This window comes from Heterodontus francisci, chromosome X, assembly GCF_036365525.1.
Source record: "Heterodontus francisci isolate sHetFra1 chromosome X, sHetFra1.hap1, whole genome shotgun sequence".
NCBI lineage: Eukaryota > Metazoa > Chordata > Chondrichthyes > Heterodontiformes > Heterodontidae > Heterodontus > Heterodontus francisci.
In genome coordinates this window covers 4,055,035-4,072,701 of record NC_090421.1, presented here as the reverse complement: position 1 = coordinate 4,072,701, position 17,667 = coordinate 4,055,035, and the positions used below count along the sequence as shown (strand labels likewise).

General features: G+C 48.7%; 1 protein-coding gene across 4 annotated transcripts in view; it reads left to right on the top strand.

Annotated features, from left to right (window-relative positions):
• esyt1a (extended synaptotagmin-like protein 1a) overlaps positions 1–17,667 on the top strand; it is a 155,199-nt gene that overhangs the window by 118,810 nt on the left and 18,722 nt on the right. For all 4 annotated transcript variants that reach the window (XR_010971233.1, XM_068024551.1, XM_068024550.1 and 1 more), the window contains 8 exons: positions 680–829; positions 3,060–3,257; positions 5,022–5,198; positions 5,517–5,599; positions 12,862–12,910; positions 15,001–15,090; positions 15,786–15,881; positions 16,308–16,379. Coding sequence is in view for 3 of the 4 variants with exons in the window: in XM_068024551.1 (XP_067880652.1) it covers positions 680–829; positions 3,060–3,257; positions 5,022–5,198; positions 5,517–5,599; positions 12,862–12,910; positions 15,001–15,090; positions 15,786–15,881; positions 16,308–16,379 (915 nt within the window). In the remaining variant the exon portion in view is untranslated. The remainder of the gene's footprint in view (positions 1–679; positions 830–3,059; positions 3,258–5,021; positions 5,199–5,516; positions 5,600–12,861; positions 12,911–15,000; positions 15,091–15,785; positions 15,882–16,307; positions 16,380–17,667) is intronic.

Here is a 17,667-nt window from a genome sequence, read left to right as displayed (position 1 = left end):
AATTTGGACAGGTGACCAAAAATTTTGTTAAGGAGCATCTTAAAGGAGGAAAGAGTCGGAGAGGTTTAGAGAGGGGATTCCAGAGCTTGGGGCCTAGGCAGCTGAAGGCATGGCTGCCAATGATGGGATGATGAAAATTGGGGGTGTGCAGTAGATGTAAGATTTAGGACAGATAGCAGGAAAAACAAGGTTGTTAGACTGTAAAATACATTACTGGAGTTGGTGATTGAAACGGAGACGATGGCCAGGAATTTCCTTGGAGTTTCTCCCATACCACTCCATTACTTTTAACGGAGGTGCTGTAGAAATCCCATTTATGTAAACAGTTTCCTTCAACCAGCGGATTTCAGTATTTATGAATAGGTTAGATAGGTGGTTTAAGGAAAGGGGGATAAAGGGATATGGGAAGAGGGCGGATACAACATGGACTGGTGGGTCCGAACAGCCTGTTTCTGTGTTGTCATTTTTATGTAACTTTACATAATGGACAGGATGTAATAATCCCAAAACATTCTTAATGCAACATTACTAATTTATAATGCAAGAGGGGGAACAATAACTAAAAATTGGGTAAAGATAAAATAAGAAGGGAAGGGGAGGATTAAAAATTACATAAATGTTAATTTACAAGTCCACAGTTTGTGTTTGTTAAATCTGTTCATATGACTTTTTCCTCCAGGTTAAGGATGATGACCGTCAATTAAGTCTGGGGTCACTGTCCCTACCTCTGTCACAATTGCTGATGAGCCCAGATATGAGCTTTGATCAATGGTTCCCACTAGAACATTCTGGGCGCTATAGCCAGATTTATCTGAAAATCATAATGCGGGTGAGTGAGAGATCAACAGTTCATGGATTTTGGATCTTTTTAAAAAGACCTCCTGTGGCCTGGAACTGACTGACACCAGGAAAAATCAGGTAGCCCGACCACAGAATTCAAGGAGAAGAACCAGGAGACAGAACATTGGGGTACATTTTCCTCTCCACCGTCTGGACAGTAATCTGGTGCTCACCTGTGACAGAACCCACCTGACTCTCATCCCACTGATTTCAATAGAATGAAAATTGGGTGGGTTCTTTAAAAGGTGGGGGATCCACTCTGCTAATTACTGCCCAGGTGCTAAAGGTGAAAATCTACCCCTTTTTATGTTGGAACGTAAATGTTTCCCTTTTTTTAGCTCACTAGCTCCCTATTAATGGCATGGCCAAGAATGGAAACATCACCACGTGAGGAGTGGAAGACATGAAGCTGCACTTCAACATTGCTCAGTTTTTTTTTTCCATGTTTGCAGTTTATTTTTCCATCTCTCACTTTCCCTCTGTGTCTGTCTTCTCCCTTGGACTTCCGGTCGTTACACAGTCTGTTCTGTAGTTGTTTCAGCAATAGTTCAATGTGAAATCTTTGTTGTATATTGGTAGCTTTTAACCTTAAAGTAATTAGAATTGCTTTCTGGACTGTGATCGAATCACACATTACCTAATGTACAAAGAAAATATCCATCCTACAACCACAGTAGAAAGGCTGTTATTGTAAACCCAATAGTGTCTTATTGCCTAAAAAAGACATTATATGGTCAGATTATGGGATGTTGGGTTGCACCAGCATTCTATCAATGATCTGTTTAAACATTTTCACACTGAGTTAAAGAGCAACCTTAATCACTGTTCTTTGCTTTCTCTGTGATTTGCCTTGTCTATTCTCCACTTGCACTGTTTCTCTCTCATATCCATTACAACTTTATTTCCTTGGACAGTGTACTATTTAATTTGTTTGCTCAAAATTACTTTATGCACTATTTTAATGTAATCATTAACTCAATAATTTTGAATAGTGTTAAAACAGAACAGAAAAACTTTTTATGTGAACAGATGAAGGAGCATGTTTCCAAATGAAATGCAGGCCTCTGTATCGCCTCCCCTTTTTCTCTCATGCTGTCGCTCTTGTACTCCTTCTATCTGTACCATCAGCCGCTTCTACACATCTGTCTCACATTCCAGCTAGGTGGCATGTGTGGAAGTGAAAATACAATGAGGAGGAGACAGGATCTCTGCATGCACTTTCAGTGGACAAAAACACTGGGCAAGAAGGTGGCAGATGAAGTATAATGTTGGCAAGTGTGAAATTACCCACTTTGGTAGGGAGGATGGAAAAGCACAATATTTTTAAAAGGTGAGAGACTAGCAAATGTTGGTATCAGAGGTATTTGGGTGTCCTTGTACATGAATCACAGAAAGTCAACATGCAGGCACGCAAGTAATTAGGAAGGCAAATGGTTTGTTAGCCTTTATTGCAAGCGAGTTGGATTACAAGAGTAAGGAAGTCTTGCACAATCGTGTAGGGCTTTAGTGAGACCATACCTGGAGTACTGTGTGCAGTTTTGGTCTCCTTACCTAAGGAAGGATATATTTGCCTTAGTTGGGGGCAGGGGGTGGGGGGCAAGCAACAAAATTTCACTGGATTGATTCCTGGGATGAGAGGGCTATCCTATGAGAGAGATTGAGTAGAACCAGCCTATATTCTCTGGACCTTAGACGAATAAAAGGTGATTGAATTGAAATGTAAAAATTCTTAGAGGGCTTGACAAGGTAGATGCTGAGAGGCTGTTTCCCCTAACTTGGAGAGTCTCAAACTAGGGGTCACAGTCTTAGGGTAGGGAGTTGGCCATTTAGGACTGAGATTGGGAGAAATTTCTTCAGATGGTTTTGAAACTTTGCAATTACTACTTCAGGGAGCTGTGGATGCTCAGTTGTTGAGTATATTCAAGATGGCGATCAATAGATTTTTGGACACAGAGTCGAGGGGTATGGGGATAGGACGAGAAAGTGGAGTTGATATAGAAGATTAGCCATAATCTTACTGAATGGTGGAGCAGGCTCGAAGGGCTGTATGGACTACTGCTATTTCTTATGACACCATGTTAGATTTGAAATAGAAGCCCCTTAAATACTGGATGCAAATCATTTGTTCTTTGAGTTTTTAAAATAAAGCAGAATAAATTGGGTGTCACACTGTTTCCCTGCTTAATTTTACCATGGCTGTGTGTTTGTTTCTTTGGCAGGTTGTGATTTCTGATGTGGTTGACCCGGAGAAGCTTCCTAGAACTCGGAAATCCACACTGGAACAAAAACACGGATCAACCAAGTCTGACAAGATCAATATGACTGCAGCTAAGTTGGTGGAGGCTGCGGGAGTGGGGAGCCTGATCCAAGCTCCCTTACCAACTGAAAGCAGTGCCCCCAGCAGTGTGGGGACTGAGGTAATTGGTCAATTACATGGTCAATTTATATTTCCGTGCATGTAAGGATTCACAGAATCACAGAATTGTTACAGTGCAGTAGGAGGCCGTTCAGCCCATCATATATATATCTGTAGCAACCATTCCAGTTGATATGGATCAAGCTGATAGTTGATGAAATACTTCATCTATGGCAATAGGATTTGTCAGCGTGCTTGGTTGGTCAGTCATTGATTTTGAATTAAAGGGCAACACTAGGGTCAAGACCATCAAATTTGACATGCCATTGCTGGTGCCCCAGTAGCTGTAGCGAGGGAGGATTCCTGGAAGACCAAAGTTGGGCCACATTTAGAGAAGCATTGATTCAAACTCTCATTTGAAAGGCTAGAACTGAAAGCACATTCCGTTCTAGCCATGATCAGAAGCTCAATTCAGCTTCCCTGTTCAGAACAGATTCAGTGTTTCCCAGTCACTGGGTAGCAGTATGGACTACTGCTATTTCTTATGACATCATGTTAGATTTGAAATAGAAGCCCCTTAAATACTGGATGAAAATCATTTGTTCTTTGAGTTTTTAAAATAAAGCAGAATAAATTGGGTGTCACACTGTTTCCCTGCTTAATTTTACCATGGCTGTGTGTTTGTTACCCTGTGTGGGTAACTTGGCTACGGTTGGAAGTGCCTTGCATATAAATCCATTTTCTGTCCCAGAGACAGAACAGGGTTGGTATTGATCCTGGAGATGTGTGTGACCTATTCAATGGGGAGTTTTCAAGAAATGCTTGAATGTTTTTTAAAAAAAAAGGGTTGGACTGTGGAGATGAAGTGTGTTGATTGATTATAGAAATTGTTTGCAGTGACTGAATTTGGGATTCAATGCAGGAATTGATTGTGGAGATTGAATGTAGGAATTAATTGTGGAGATTGAATGTAGGAATTAATTGTGGAGATTGAATGTAGGAATTAATTGTGGTGATTGGATTCAGAGATTGATTACATGGATCAATATTGGGATTGTTTGCAGGATTGACTTTGGATGATCACCCAAGTAATTTTTGGTTAATTTCACCTTGCATCTCTTTGTGAGTTGATGGACGGGGACGGATTGTTGGTTGTGGAAGGGTTGATGGGTGGGGTGCGTTAAGGGGATTGATGGGCAGGGCCGGATTGATGGACGGGGAGAGGTTAAGGGGAATGATGGGCAGGGTCAGATTAAGAGGACTGACTGATGGAGTGGATTGATGGGGGACTGAACAGATGATGTCCAAGTAAAAACTGTGAGCAATGTAATTTGTGCAAGGGAATACAGAATGTACTTTGCTGTTTGAAGATGATGCACCTTTGATGTTATACAGGAAGCAAAACTCAGAATTTGAAGAATCCAACTCTAATTTGGAGAATTCCTTCAAATAATTTGTTTTTGCTGACATCCAGTGAAATTTTATAATATTGTCTGAAACTGAGTGATGAAAAAGTACACTTTTAAACAAATGATTACTGGGGAGAAACGAAGATTCTTAAGTGTGTATATAGGGCCTGCCAAACACAATTTTCTGGTCACTACTTTCTAAATGGTGACAAAGTAGGAATTGTGGAGGAGCAAAGAGATTTGGGAGTCCAAGTTCAAAAATAATTAAAAGCTAATAGACAGGTACAAAAATGGAGTTGAGGTACAGATCAGTCATGATCTAATTGAATAGTGGAGCAGGCTCAAGGGCCTGAATGGCCTACTCCTGTCCTAAGTTGCTAAAAGGTTGCAGTCATTAAATTTTGCTCTTCTTTCAGGGGGTGATACGGATTCATCTGTTAGAAGCTGAGAATCTAATTGCAAAGGACAACTTCATGAAAGGGATGGTGAAAGGGAAGTCTGATCCCTACGTCAAAGTACGAGCAGGAGCCCAAGGCTTCCGAAGCAGAACAATTAAAGAAAACCTCAATCCCAAGTGGCATGAGATGTATGAGGTCAGTGTGTTCACATGATGCACTTTGAAACCAATGGGCAATAAAATAAAAATCCCTTTACCTTGCAGAACCATGGTGGGTGCCAGATGGATGGGTCTAGGTAACAAGTTGGCTGAGTGGGCAAGTCTTGTGTGCGGGGCAACCGATGTCCTCTTTTTTTTCACTCAGCAGTCCTGTTGTATGAAGAAGTGGTAGATTATTTCACACTTGGGAAACAAATATCTGGCCGTATTAGTCATTCCTATCTGGTGCTTTTTAATCAGTTGCTACTCTGTTCCTAAGAAATGTTCTGACCTGTGGTAACCTCTCTCATCTCAGGTCATTGTAAATCACATTCCCGGTCAGGAGCTGGAGTTTGAGCTCTTTGATAAGGACATAGACAAGGATGATTTCCTCGGAAGGTATGTCGATCCATCAGAAAATTCAGAAAAAGTTTCATACAATGTTAACAAAGTATTAGAACAAAGAAACTGCCCTTCAGTTAGAGTTTTAACCCTCTGTAGTACCACGAACTAGTTCCTCAAATGTTTTGGTGAATTTATGTTTATCAAATTGAAGCATGTAATCTCTGGGGTTTGCAACATTCCCATTCCAGGCACACACACAGTTGGCATCAAATATTTCCAGGGCAGGGACAGCACAGGTTAGATACAGAGTAAAGCTCCCTCTACACTGTCCCATCAAAAACTCACAGGACAGGTACAGCACAGGGTTAGATACAAAGTAAAGCTCCCTCTACACTGTCCCCATCAAAACAAAAACGGGGTTAGATACAGAGTAAAAAAAAAACGGGGTTGGCTGCTGGCTAATTGGAGGTGCTGGGTGCATCAACGAGGTGCAGCTGACTGTAGTTGTGTGCAGAGGCTGTAGGCTGCAGGCTGTGTGACTGCTGCAAGAGGGAGAGACTGAGATTGAAACAAATGTTTTTCCACAGTGACAACAAAGGAAGGAAGGCAGAGAACTGGAAGCTCTTCTGTGAGTTTGTTTCATATTGAAGTCTTTTTCATTGATTGTTGGGGGTGGGGAAAGAAGAGACCTGAAGACACTGGGTGGGGCTATATTGTTCAATAGGGAGCCCCTGTGTTTAACACCTTTGGATAGGGAGCTTCCTCCCCACCCCAACTACCGAGCCTGGGACAGTTGGAGCTGCCCAGATGAAGAGACTTATTATTATCTCAACATCGAAAGAGGCGTGTGCCTGGGCAGCTTACAGCTGACCCAGGTGAAGACATCGCTCCACCCTCCCAACTGGAAGAAGACTGATTCCTCTTGGCCTTCCTCTCCTTCAGCCTCTTCCCCTGTGCTACAATACTTTAAGTGTTTGCATTTTTGATTTATTATTGTATTTGCTCTTTTTTTTTTGCTCTCAACACACAGTGCGTGTAACTCTTCTACCCCATGGCTTCTCAGTCCTCTCCGGTGGCGGGGCCCTCCTATGCTGCAGCAGCTGCGGCAGCCGCTCCTGTGGCCCCGTCACCATTTAAAATCATAACATCAAAGCATGGGGTGAAGAGTTACACCCACCCTACCATGACTATTGAGGCTTGCGTTAAGGCAATGGCCGAGGTTGTCGGCCCCTCGGCCATTGTGGCAGCCTCAAAGATGTACGGGAAGGCTGTGTTCTTCCTGAAGACCGAGCGGGCGGTGTCCCTCGCCCCAAGTACGGGGCTGACAGTGGGTGGGACTTTCCTGCCAGTGGACCCTCTGGGGGCCACTGCGCAGCGGCTAATGTTGTCAAACGTCCCGCCTTTCATTCCCGATGAGCTCCTCCTCCCCCACCTGCGCCATCTTGGGGAAATAAGGTCGGGGATCACCCCAATCCCGCTCGGTCTTCGGGAGCACAGCTTCCGACATGTCTACTCCTTCCGCCGCCAGCTATTTATGCAGCTGGCACGGGAGGAGGTCTTGGAGGGCCATTTTGATGTAGAGTTCCAGGGGATGGCCTACCGCGTCTGCTGGACCTCGGACGGGGCGCGGTGCCACGTCTGCAAGGGGGTGGGGCACGTTCGGAAGAACTGCCCCAACCTCCTGGCCACCAACTCCACCTCGGCGGCCCAGGGTGGTGCCACTGCACCTCCTCCCACTCCCCCCACACATCCTCAGTCGGTTCCAGAGGCTGTGGTTTTCGCAGCCTCCAGTGGGGAGGGGAGTGCCCGTCCGAGTGGAAGGAAGGCGCAGAGAAAAAGTAAACACAGAGAGGCTCGTCCCCTGGACACCATGACACAACCCGAGCCTGAGTTCAGCCCAAGGCCCGCTCCCAGGGAATCCACCTGTCCCAGGGCTGGGCTCAGGCCCAGAGAAACTCAAAAAAAGGAGGGTGCGGAGGCCTCTGATAACATGGAGGTCTCTGAGCCTCTGCGCCCTAGCGGGGAAAAGAGAAGGCACCCCTCCACAGAGGTAACACAGGGCCCTGAGGTGCAGGGTCCATCTGTTGGAGGGGAGCTGTCTCCTGGTTCAGGTCCCCAGGTTCCCCGTGCCACCACCAATATCAAGGCTGCAAAGTCTGGGCAGGAGTTCCATATTCCTCAGGATGGAGGGGAGGGGAAGGCCCCTCAACATGCAGCCCCTCCTGTGGGAGCAAGTGGAGCCCTACTTGAGGTGGGGGAGTTTGGGAACGCTCCTGAAGAAGCCTCCCATTATGCCACTGGGTCGGGTGCCCTGAATGGAGGGGAGGGCGAGGCCCTAAAGGGTCGGCCCTCCCAGCCAGAATCTACTCACAACCAGGAGACACCCGACCTGGTTATAACCGAAAATGCTGCCCCATCTGCTGGACCTGTGGGTGCTGGCAGAGCGGGAGATGGCCTCCTCTCTCCGCCTCCAGTCTCGGCTCTGGCTGCATTTCCGGAGTCGGGAACTTCCGTCTCCCCTGGACCGCTCATTGGCCTGGGGACGGAGGTGGAGGGGGGTCCTGAACCGTTAGCGCCCACAGGCTCCAGTTTCACAGTAGAACCCAGAGAGGACTCCTCCGCCATCGATCGTGATGGAGGTGGGACCAGCTGGCGCGGCCGGGACGTCCGCCCCACAGTGTGTGGTGGATGTGTCGGCTGCTGGCAGTGACGACCCGGAAGAGGACGGGGACTCGGTGTGGGGCACAGAGGACGATCTTGATTCCATCGCCAGTGAGGTGGTGGAGTCCCCCGTGCCTCCCACCGAGTCTCTTCTCATCCCCACAGCGGAACTCCGGAATTTCCTTGCGGCTTGCAGGGGGTGCCGCGATAAAGTTCAGCTGGTCCTCGGCCGTTGGTCAAGTCTGGGGCTGATCATCCAGTCCGTCTGTCCGTACTGCCCTCAAGAAAGCGGGCTTGAAACTGGTTGAGAGGCGCCGTTTTAATGCGTTCCTCAATGGGTTGCTGGGGGAGTGGAAGGCCAGGTGCACTTCTGCTCCCTCCTCACAGTGAGGTGTTGGTGACGGGTTTTAAGTACCTTTGACATGAAGATAACCATAGCCAGCCTCAACATCAACGGCAGCAGGGGGTCTCACCGCAGATTTCACAATCTCTCAGTCCTTACGGAAGGGAGATACGCGGTGAGCTTTCTGCAGGAAACCCACACCGTTCCGGGAGACGAAGACACCTGGCTCCTGGAGTGGCAGGGTGGGGTCTACATGAGTCACTTCACCCCTATTTCTAGTGGGGTGGCTATCTTGTTGGCCCCGACTTTTCAGCCGGAGATCTTGGGGGTCAAGGAGCTAGTGCCGGGCCGCTTGCTCCACCTCGCCGTTCGCCTGGGTAGCATGTCGCTCCACTTTGTGAACGTGTACGCGCCCAGGCCCGGCGCGTTGCAAGCGCGCTTCTTTGAAGAAGTGTCCACTCTCTTGAGCTCCATCGATAGCGGCGAGTGCATTATCCTCGGGGGGGGGGGGGGGGGGATTTTAACTGCACCCTCGAGGTGGGGGATCGTTCCGGTCCCCAGCGCGGCCAAGCGTCGGAGAAGTTGAGGGGACTGATCAGCTCCCTTAACTTGGACGTCTGGCGGAATCTCCATCCTGACTCCAGCGCCTCCACGTGGAGGTCTGGAGGAGGAGGGTCCCGAATCGACCGCCTGTACTTTTCGCAGGCGTGCGTCTCCCGCGTCTCGGCGGCCTCCATGCGGCTGGTGCCGTGCTCGGACCACCGCCTGGTGTGGGCGGAGTTCACTCCGCTCCGCACGCGGGCGGGGTCCGCGTACTGGCACTTTAACAACCGGCTGCTGGAGGACAAGCGATTTCGGGACTCGTTCTGTCGATTCTGGGCCGACTGGAGAAGGAAGCAGGGGGGGCTTCCCCTCCTTGAGGCTGTGGTGGGATGTGGGCAAGACTCACATCCACGTCTTCTGTCAGGAGTACGCGAAGAGGTCGACCAAGAGGCGGGAAGCCGAGATCGGGCGCCTTGAGAGGGAGGTGCTCGACTTGGAGTCCCGCCTCGGTCATGCCGTCGTGGACCCGGCCCTGTGGCAGGCGTACAAAGAGAAGAAGGGCGCGCTGAGGGACCTGCAGCTCATAGGGTCCCGAGGTGTGTACGTGAGGTCGCGGATCCAGATCCTGGAAGATTTGGACCGCGCCTCACCCTTCTTCTACTCGCTGGAAAAATGGCGGGGGGTCCGTAAGCAGCTCGTTGAGCTGCTGGCCGATGACGGATCCTCCATCACAGATCCAGAGGGAATGGGCCTCCTGGTCCGTACTTATTACAGTGCGTTGTTCTCTCCGGATCCGTCCAGCGAGGATGCGCACAGAGTTTTGTGGGAGGACCTGCCGCAGGTCAGCCCGGAGGGCGCCGAAGGATTGGAGGCTCCGCTCACGTTGGCGGAGCTGACTGGCGCCCTCTACCAGCTCTCAAGGGGCAAATCCCCACGGCTGGATGGGTTGACTGTGGAGTTCCTTAGGGCGTTCTGGGACGTCCTGGGGGACGATTACGCGCGGGTTCTGGGGGAAAGCCTGGCGACCGGGGAGACGCCCCTCTCGTGGCGCAGGGCGGTCATCGTCCTTCTGCCAAAGAGGGGCGATCTCCGCCTGCTTAAAAACTGGCGCCCAGTCTCCCTCCTCAGCACGGATTATAAGATCTTTGCCCGGGCTATGTCTACCCGCCTGGGCTCCGTGCTGGCCCACGTGATCCACCCCGACCAGTCCTACACGGTCCCGGGCCGGTCCATCCAGGACAACATCCACCTGGTCCAGGACCTGATCCATCTTTCCCAGAGGACTGGTCAGTCGGTCGCCTTTCTCTCCCTCGATCAGGAGAAGGTGTTCGACAGGGTGGATCACGAATACCTTTTCGGGACTCTGCACGCTTTCGGACTCTGGCCGCATTTCGTGGCCTGGGTCCGACTTTTATACGCCGCCGCAGAGTGTCTAATCAAGGTTAACGGGTCCTTGACGGCGCCCCTTCGCTTTGGGAGAGGAGTGCGTCAGGGATGCCCCATGTCCGGCCATTTGTATACCATCTGCGTGGAGCCCTTCCTGTGCCTGCTTCGCAGGAGGTTGACGGGATTGGCTCTGCGCGAGCCGGCCATGCGGGTCATCCTCTCGGCTTACGCAGCCGACGTGCTCCTCGCGGTCACAGATCCCGTTGACTTGCGGAGGATGCGCGACTGCCAGCAGACCTTTTCTGCCGCGTCCTCCACGAGGATCAATTGGGAGAAATGTTCCGGACTCCTGGTGGGTCAGTGGCGGGTGGACTCCCTGCTGGAGGAGATGACACCTTTTGCGTGGAGCACCATGCACCTCCTCTATCTGGGAGTCCACCTTAGCCCCGCTGAGGAAGCCTGGCCGGCAAACTGGCAGGAGTTGGAGGCGAAAGTCACCGCTCGGCTAGGGCGCTGGACAGGACTGCTCCGAGTGCTTTCCTACAGGGGCCGAGCGCTGGTCATAAACCAACTGGTGGCCTCCATGCTGTGGTACCGGTTGGTCACTTTGGCCCCGCCCCCTGCATTTGCCACCAAGATCCAGAAGAAATCAACGAGTTTCTTCTGGGGCAAGAGGAAACACTGGGTCTCTGCCGCAGTCCTGAGTCTCCCGATCGAGGAGGGCGGCCAGTCGCTGGTGTGCGGCTGCACCCAGGCTGCGACTCTCCGCCTTCGGACCCTGCAGAGATACCTGTACGACGAGCGTCCTCCCAGATGGCGTGCGCTGGCGACGTATTTTTTCCGCCAGTGTCACTGCCTTCAAGACGACACACAGCTCCCTGTAGAGACCGTGAGCTGCGCCTCTCTGAGGGAATTTGCCTGTCTTTTACCGGGATCTATTCCGAGTCTGGAACATGGTCGCCTCCTGTCAGGGCGCTCCCCCGCCGGCGGAGGAGAGCGCCTTGGCTGTCCGGGGGGCCGACTCCGGGGACGGACCGGTGGGCGGAGAGTAGCCAAAGCCCCCGGGACGCCCCTCACTGCAGGTGGCGAGGGGGCTCGGGAGAGCAGAGAGCTCTCGGCCGGAACTGCTCATCGGACCCAGGCCCCGAAACCCTCCTCGGGAGCCGGTCCCGCACCCAAGCCGCCTCTCGGAAATGCCCTCCGTACCATTCCAATCGGTGCGGAGGAGTTTCCTGTACGGGTTGCTCCTGCACACTCTCCACTTCCTTGCCCTCGTCAGCCGGCTGGACACTCCCTGGCGGTACGCGTTGCCATCTGGCGGCGAGGGGAAACCCCGATGGAGGTCTCTCTACGCGGGAGTCTTCCCCCTTTACAACGGGGACCTGGGGTGGAGGGTGTTGCACAGGGCAGTCCCGTGCAATAGACTTTTAAGCAGGTTCACGGACTCCCAGGCTGCCTGTACTTTCTGCGGCCTGGACGAGTCAGTGTTTCACGTATATATGGAGTGTGCGAGGTTGAAGTCCCTCTTTCAGTATTTGAAGGGGCTGCTCCTCAAGTTCTGGCTGCACTTCAGTCCCACGCTCCTGATCTTTGGGCACCCGGTGCGGAGGGGCGTGGGCTGGGAGGAGGATCTCTTCGTCGGTCTGCTCCTGGGTCTGGCCAAGATGGCAATTCGCAGGTCCAGGCTGCGGGCCGTCGGGGGGTCCGTCCTCCCTGATTGCCTGCCCCTCTTCCGCGGTTACGTTCGCGCCCAGGTGTCCCTGGAGAAGGAGCATGCGGTGTCCACCAGTACGTTTGAGGCCTTCCGCGACCAGTGGGCACCACAAGGACTGGAGTGCATCGTCAATGCCGAGAATGGCATTTTAATTTGAGTTTTTGGTTTATTTATCTGTTTTTAATAAAGTTATTTTTAATAATGTATATAAAGGGGGCCTGAGGAATCAAGGCCCCCTCGACATAAAATATTTTTTAAAACGGGGGTTAGATGCAGAGTAAAGCTCCCTCTACACTGTCCCAAAAAGAAAAGAGAAAACAAAAGAAAAGGGGTTAGATATAGAGTAAACTCCCTCTACACTGTCCCCACAAACACTCCCCGTGCAAGTACAGCACGGGGTTAGATACAGAGTAAAGCTTCAAAAGAAAAAAAAAAAGGGTTAGATACAGAGTAAAGCTCCCTCTACTCTGCTCGATCAAAAAGTCAACAAAACACCATAAACTAGTTAGACACTTAGTTTTGAAAGTTCTCTGGGTGGTCACTGTAATTCCACCACACTTCTACCAAATCAACTGGTTTCTAGGAAAGTCCATGTTCAGTTGTATTCACTTGTAATGTAAAAGAATTTCCATGATGTGTTCGATTTAAATTGTAATCTCTTACATGCAGATTGAAGATCAGCTACAAGGACGTCATGAACAATAAAGTTATGGATGAGGTATGACAATCTGGTTAATTGAAATGAGATTTTCCTTTTGCTGTAGCTCAGAGTATTGGATCCCCTGGGTGCAGCAGCTGTAGGCAAATCGGGCAAGGAGGAGGAGCTTATATCAGGAAGGGAGCCTTTCTGATTTTCGATCCATTTAAATTAATGGATAGAAATTGGGTGGCTCCAATTCAAGGTCTGCAAAGGAAACCCAACCGAGCCCGAATGCCAGACTCGGAAGTGCGACCCGACCCGAACCTGACACGTCGTCGGGGTCGGGTCGGGTATCAGGCCTTTACATCAGTACATGGGTAAAGGCTTGATACCTGACCCGACCCCAACGGGACCTGACGACATGTGTCAGGTTCGGGTCGGGTCGCACTTCCAGGTCTGGCATTTGGGCTTGGTCGGGTTTCCTTTGCAGACCTTTAGCTCCAATGAGCTTCCACATAACTGGAGTGCCTGTTTTACTGATACAGATTGCTCACTCAATCCCCATCATGACACACCATACTTAACTGAACTTTCAGGCACAGGTTGGGAAATGTTAAGGATTAGGGAATTTAACCAGCTCAAACTAAGTAGCCTACCAGCACAGAGTGCTTGTCTAGCCCGGACATCCTATTCATTAGGGTATTGTCTTGCAAGAGTTATCTGGAAGAGACTGGGAAGAATCCAAGATGCAAGTGCAAATTGGCATAGGGCAAATAAGATTAGAGAAATGAATGAGTGGCTCAAAGACTGGTTTGGTAGAAATGAGTTCTGGTTCTCGTAGCACTGGCATCAGTACTGTGGAGAGTGATGGCTGTACCGTTAGGATGGTCTATACCTGAACTGTGCTGGCACCAGTGTTCTAGCGAGCCGCATAACTAGAAGTAGAGAGGGTTTTAACCTAAATCTTGGGGGCAAGGGATCAAATTTGGGAAGATGTGGTAAATCAAAGAGTAGAGATAAGGCAAGAGAGAAAGGTATTAATATGGGAACTGAGTAACACCGTGACAGGAAGGGACAGTGAGTACAAATCTAAGAGTAAGTCAGCAGATAAGGCTAGAGGTTACAAAAATAAAGGCTCTGTATCTGAATGCACTTGGCATTCAAAACAAAACAGATGAACTGATAGCACAAACAGAAACAAATAAGTACAATCTCTTGGCCATTACAGAGACCAATGACTGCAGGATGACATAGATTGGGGCCTGAATATTGAAGGGTGCATGACATTTAGGAAAGACGGGAAGCTAGGAAAAGGTGGAGGGGTGGCTCTGTTAAGTAATGATGGTATTAGCACAATAGAGAGGGATTGACCTAAGTTCAGGAAACCAGAATGTAGAAGCGGTTTGGGTAGAGATGAGAAATGATAAAGGTCACTTGTGGGAGTGGTGTACAGGCCCCCTAACAGTAACCACATGGTAGGACGGGATATAAAGGAAGAAATAATGGGAACTTGTCAGAAAGGGATAGCGATAATCATGGAGGATTTTAATCTGCATATATACTGGGAAAATCAGATGGGCAAAGGTAGCCGAGATGATGAGTTCATAGAATGTTTTCGGGATAGTTTCTTAGAACAACATGTTCTTGGAGCCAACCAGAGAGCAGGCTATCTGTATGTTCGTACGTTTTCCAGACAGTAGGGCAGCTGAAAATTATCTCCATGGCTTGTCAAAATGCCAAAACAGACATTTAGCCCATTTCATCTGCACCAGTGTTTCTTGCCACATGAAGCCACCTAATCTAATCTCTTTCTCTAACAAGTGTTCCTTTCCCTTTTGATAGTGATGAACATTTTGCGTGATCCTGATGATTTTTCAGCTGTTGGTCGAGTTTTGATATTTTACTGTAAGCTCCACAATAATAAAAAACACAAACACACAGAAAACTAGACTTTTGCTGCCAGGTTTACATTTCAAAGCCAGCTCCAAGAACAGAGTGTCTAGTTGAGAGCTATTCAAGTGGCAACCCTTTCTACGACCAGTCGGCCCAAGGATCATTGTCTGCATGACATTATACAGGCTAGTTCCTCATTAAAGTTGGGGAATAAAGCAATTATCCTAATCACAATGCTACGCAATTATACGTTTCTTTTCCTTGTCCATCTCCAGTGGTTCATGCTGAGTGATGTCAAATCAGGAAAACTTCATCTCAAGTTGGAATGGTTGCCACCGGGCATGGATTCAGTTATCCTAGACCAGGTGAGATTGGTTTTCCTTCCACTGACTGTCCAGTTCTTTCATTTCTCATGTGGTTTTGTCTCTTTGCCCAAGAAGACACCGCACATGGCACAGTGCCTTATGGGCATGATATAGTGGGAATGGTGCCAGCTGCAGACTCGGTGAGTTCCAAATAACTTGGGATGAAATTCTGCTCCTGCAGGTTGAGTCTGTGTTTTATCAAATGTAGCTGGTTGAGGGGAGAACAAAGAGTTTTCACTTTTGGAAGCTGCACATCGTGTTTTGAAGTTGAAAACGTACACCTTAGTTATTATGTTGAAAGCAACTGGACAGACGCGTGTCACTCTGACCAGGATGGTGAGCCTCAGTCTGATCATAGCCAGTGATGTGTCTCACCCATGTAGATTAGCAATTACCAACAGGACTGGGAGCTTGTTTTTTTAAAATAAAGAAGTAATTTTAGAAAGTACTGTAGAATGAAATTGGGACTGTAAAATTCCTGTACATTTCTCAAAATGCACCAGTCTCCAGAACCAAAATAGGGACACTATGACCAGCCAGACGGAAAGGGAGTCTAGGTGAAGGATTTTGCATTATTGGGTTTTATTCTGTTAATGGGAAGTTATAAAGAAGCAGCTTATCCCTATTGTTCAGTCTAATCTGACAGTTGGTATTTTACTTTAATGATTTTACCCCCCCCATCCATCCATTTGCAGGTGCTTCAGGCTAACAGGACCATCTTCACACAGAACGAGGTGGAACCATCTGCTGCCATCTTGACCGTCTATCTGGACAGGGCACATGAACTTCCTGTAAGCCTCAGGCTTGTTGATTCTCAATAAAATGGCGATTTCTGTCCCAGTTATAATTGCTGAAGCTGTTTGGTCCCTGCTGTTGTATGGGCGAGTCTGCATCTAGGCTTGTTCGAGATATAGTTGGAAAGGGAAGGATCTATATTTCAAAGCTATCCAGCAAGGCTCATGTATCAATTTATATGGGGCACCTTGTCCAATGCCCTGACTCCAAAACTAAGACCCAACCACTCATTCAAATAGGGTTTGCATATGTACGTTACTATGCTATATTCTAATCTTGACCATTCAAGATAAGTCTTTTCTTGATGATTGTGTCATTGTTATTGTACAATATAGAATAAGACCATTACTGAAAGTTGAATTAAGTTGCTAGCTCTTATTCATTGCTGTGATTCTAACTGTGGATCTTCTATGTTCACGCAGATGAAGAAAGGGAAGAAGCGCCCCAGTCCAATGGTTCAGATCACTGTCAATCGCACCTCATTTAAAAGTCAGGTAAGAGACTGACCCTCTCGCTGGTTAAAGAGCTTTGGAGCTTTCAGAATGCAACAATTTCTAGCATCTGGAGAAAATAATGCTCTTTAGAGAAAAGCTGAGTTTGTCCCTGAATGAAGGCCAAAGGTATAGAAGGGAGGATTTCCCCTGTCTCCATGTCAATATGTAATCTTGAACATTGAGGTTAGGGCTGGTGATTTGTCACTGCAAAATATGCTGAAAGTCATTCCTGGTAAAGTTAGGAGAATCATATTATTCAAAAAGCAGATCTAAGGAGGTACTGAGTGACAGATCAGCCCGCTATTCTGGCTCCCCTGTATTACAGCCAGTCACATTCTGCAAGCCAGCTCAGCCATCCGAGAAAGCAGCCACTCCCAACAGCAAAACAAAAATTCCTCAGATTGTTATCATTGGACAACCTCCTCACCAGTTCATCACGCAGCCTGTAGAATGATTTAATATCAATTCTCATTTTGTTTCAAAACCAAAATCAACATATAAATGGAGGTGGTAAGAACTGCAATAAAGCAATTTCATTAACAATCTGATGATATATGAAATCATGGTCTCACTCCTCATCTGGGTGATAATTCTGCACGAATTAGAACGACATTTGCAGCTTGGTCAGAAAGGCCATAGGAATGGCTGTTAAGGAAAATGGAAGTATCCTGTCACATTGGTACAGTCGTAGGTGAATTTTGAGATTAGGGTTGAGGAATATTGATAGGGAATTTACTGTGCATGTTGTACCTGGCCTGGGAGTGTTTGGTGAGACAATGTAGAGCAGGGTTGTCCAACATACATCCCGCGAGCCAGAACCCAGCTCTTTAGAGAAAAGCTGAAGAGCTGAAGGTTTCCATCCGGCCCGTCAATCTGTCTGTGGCTCGGCTGATTGACGGCTCCCCTGTACGTCTGGCAGAGGGGGTAGGCGGGACTTGTCTGATGGACGGGGGGAACCCCTGTCTGTGATTGGTCACTTCCTGTACTGATGGGCTGTCCGGACATCGTTAGCACTGACTGGTGGACTGCAGCGCAGGCGCCCTGGGATCGGCCACCCCTGCTGTTATCACACAGTTTAGTAAATGTCCTGTATCCTGCACATTGGGAAGGTTCCCATCTCCACTCACCCCAACTTAAATAAAACAGGCATGGTAATTATCCGGTTGTGGGAATGGCTGCTCTGGGGAGCGGGGAGCACGGAGCGAGGGAGACACAGAAAGAGGGGGAGAGAGAGAGACAGAGAGTCATACTGCCATTTATTTACAGCACAGGAGGAGGTCATTCAGCC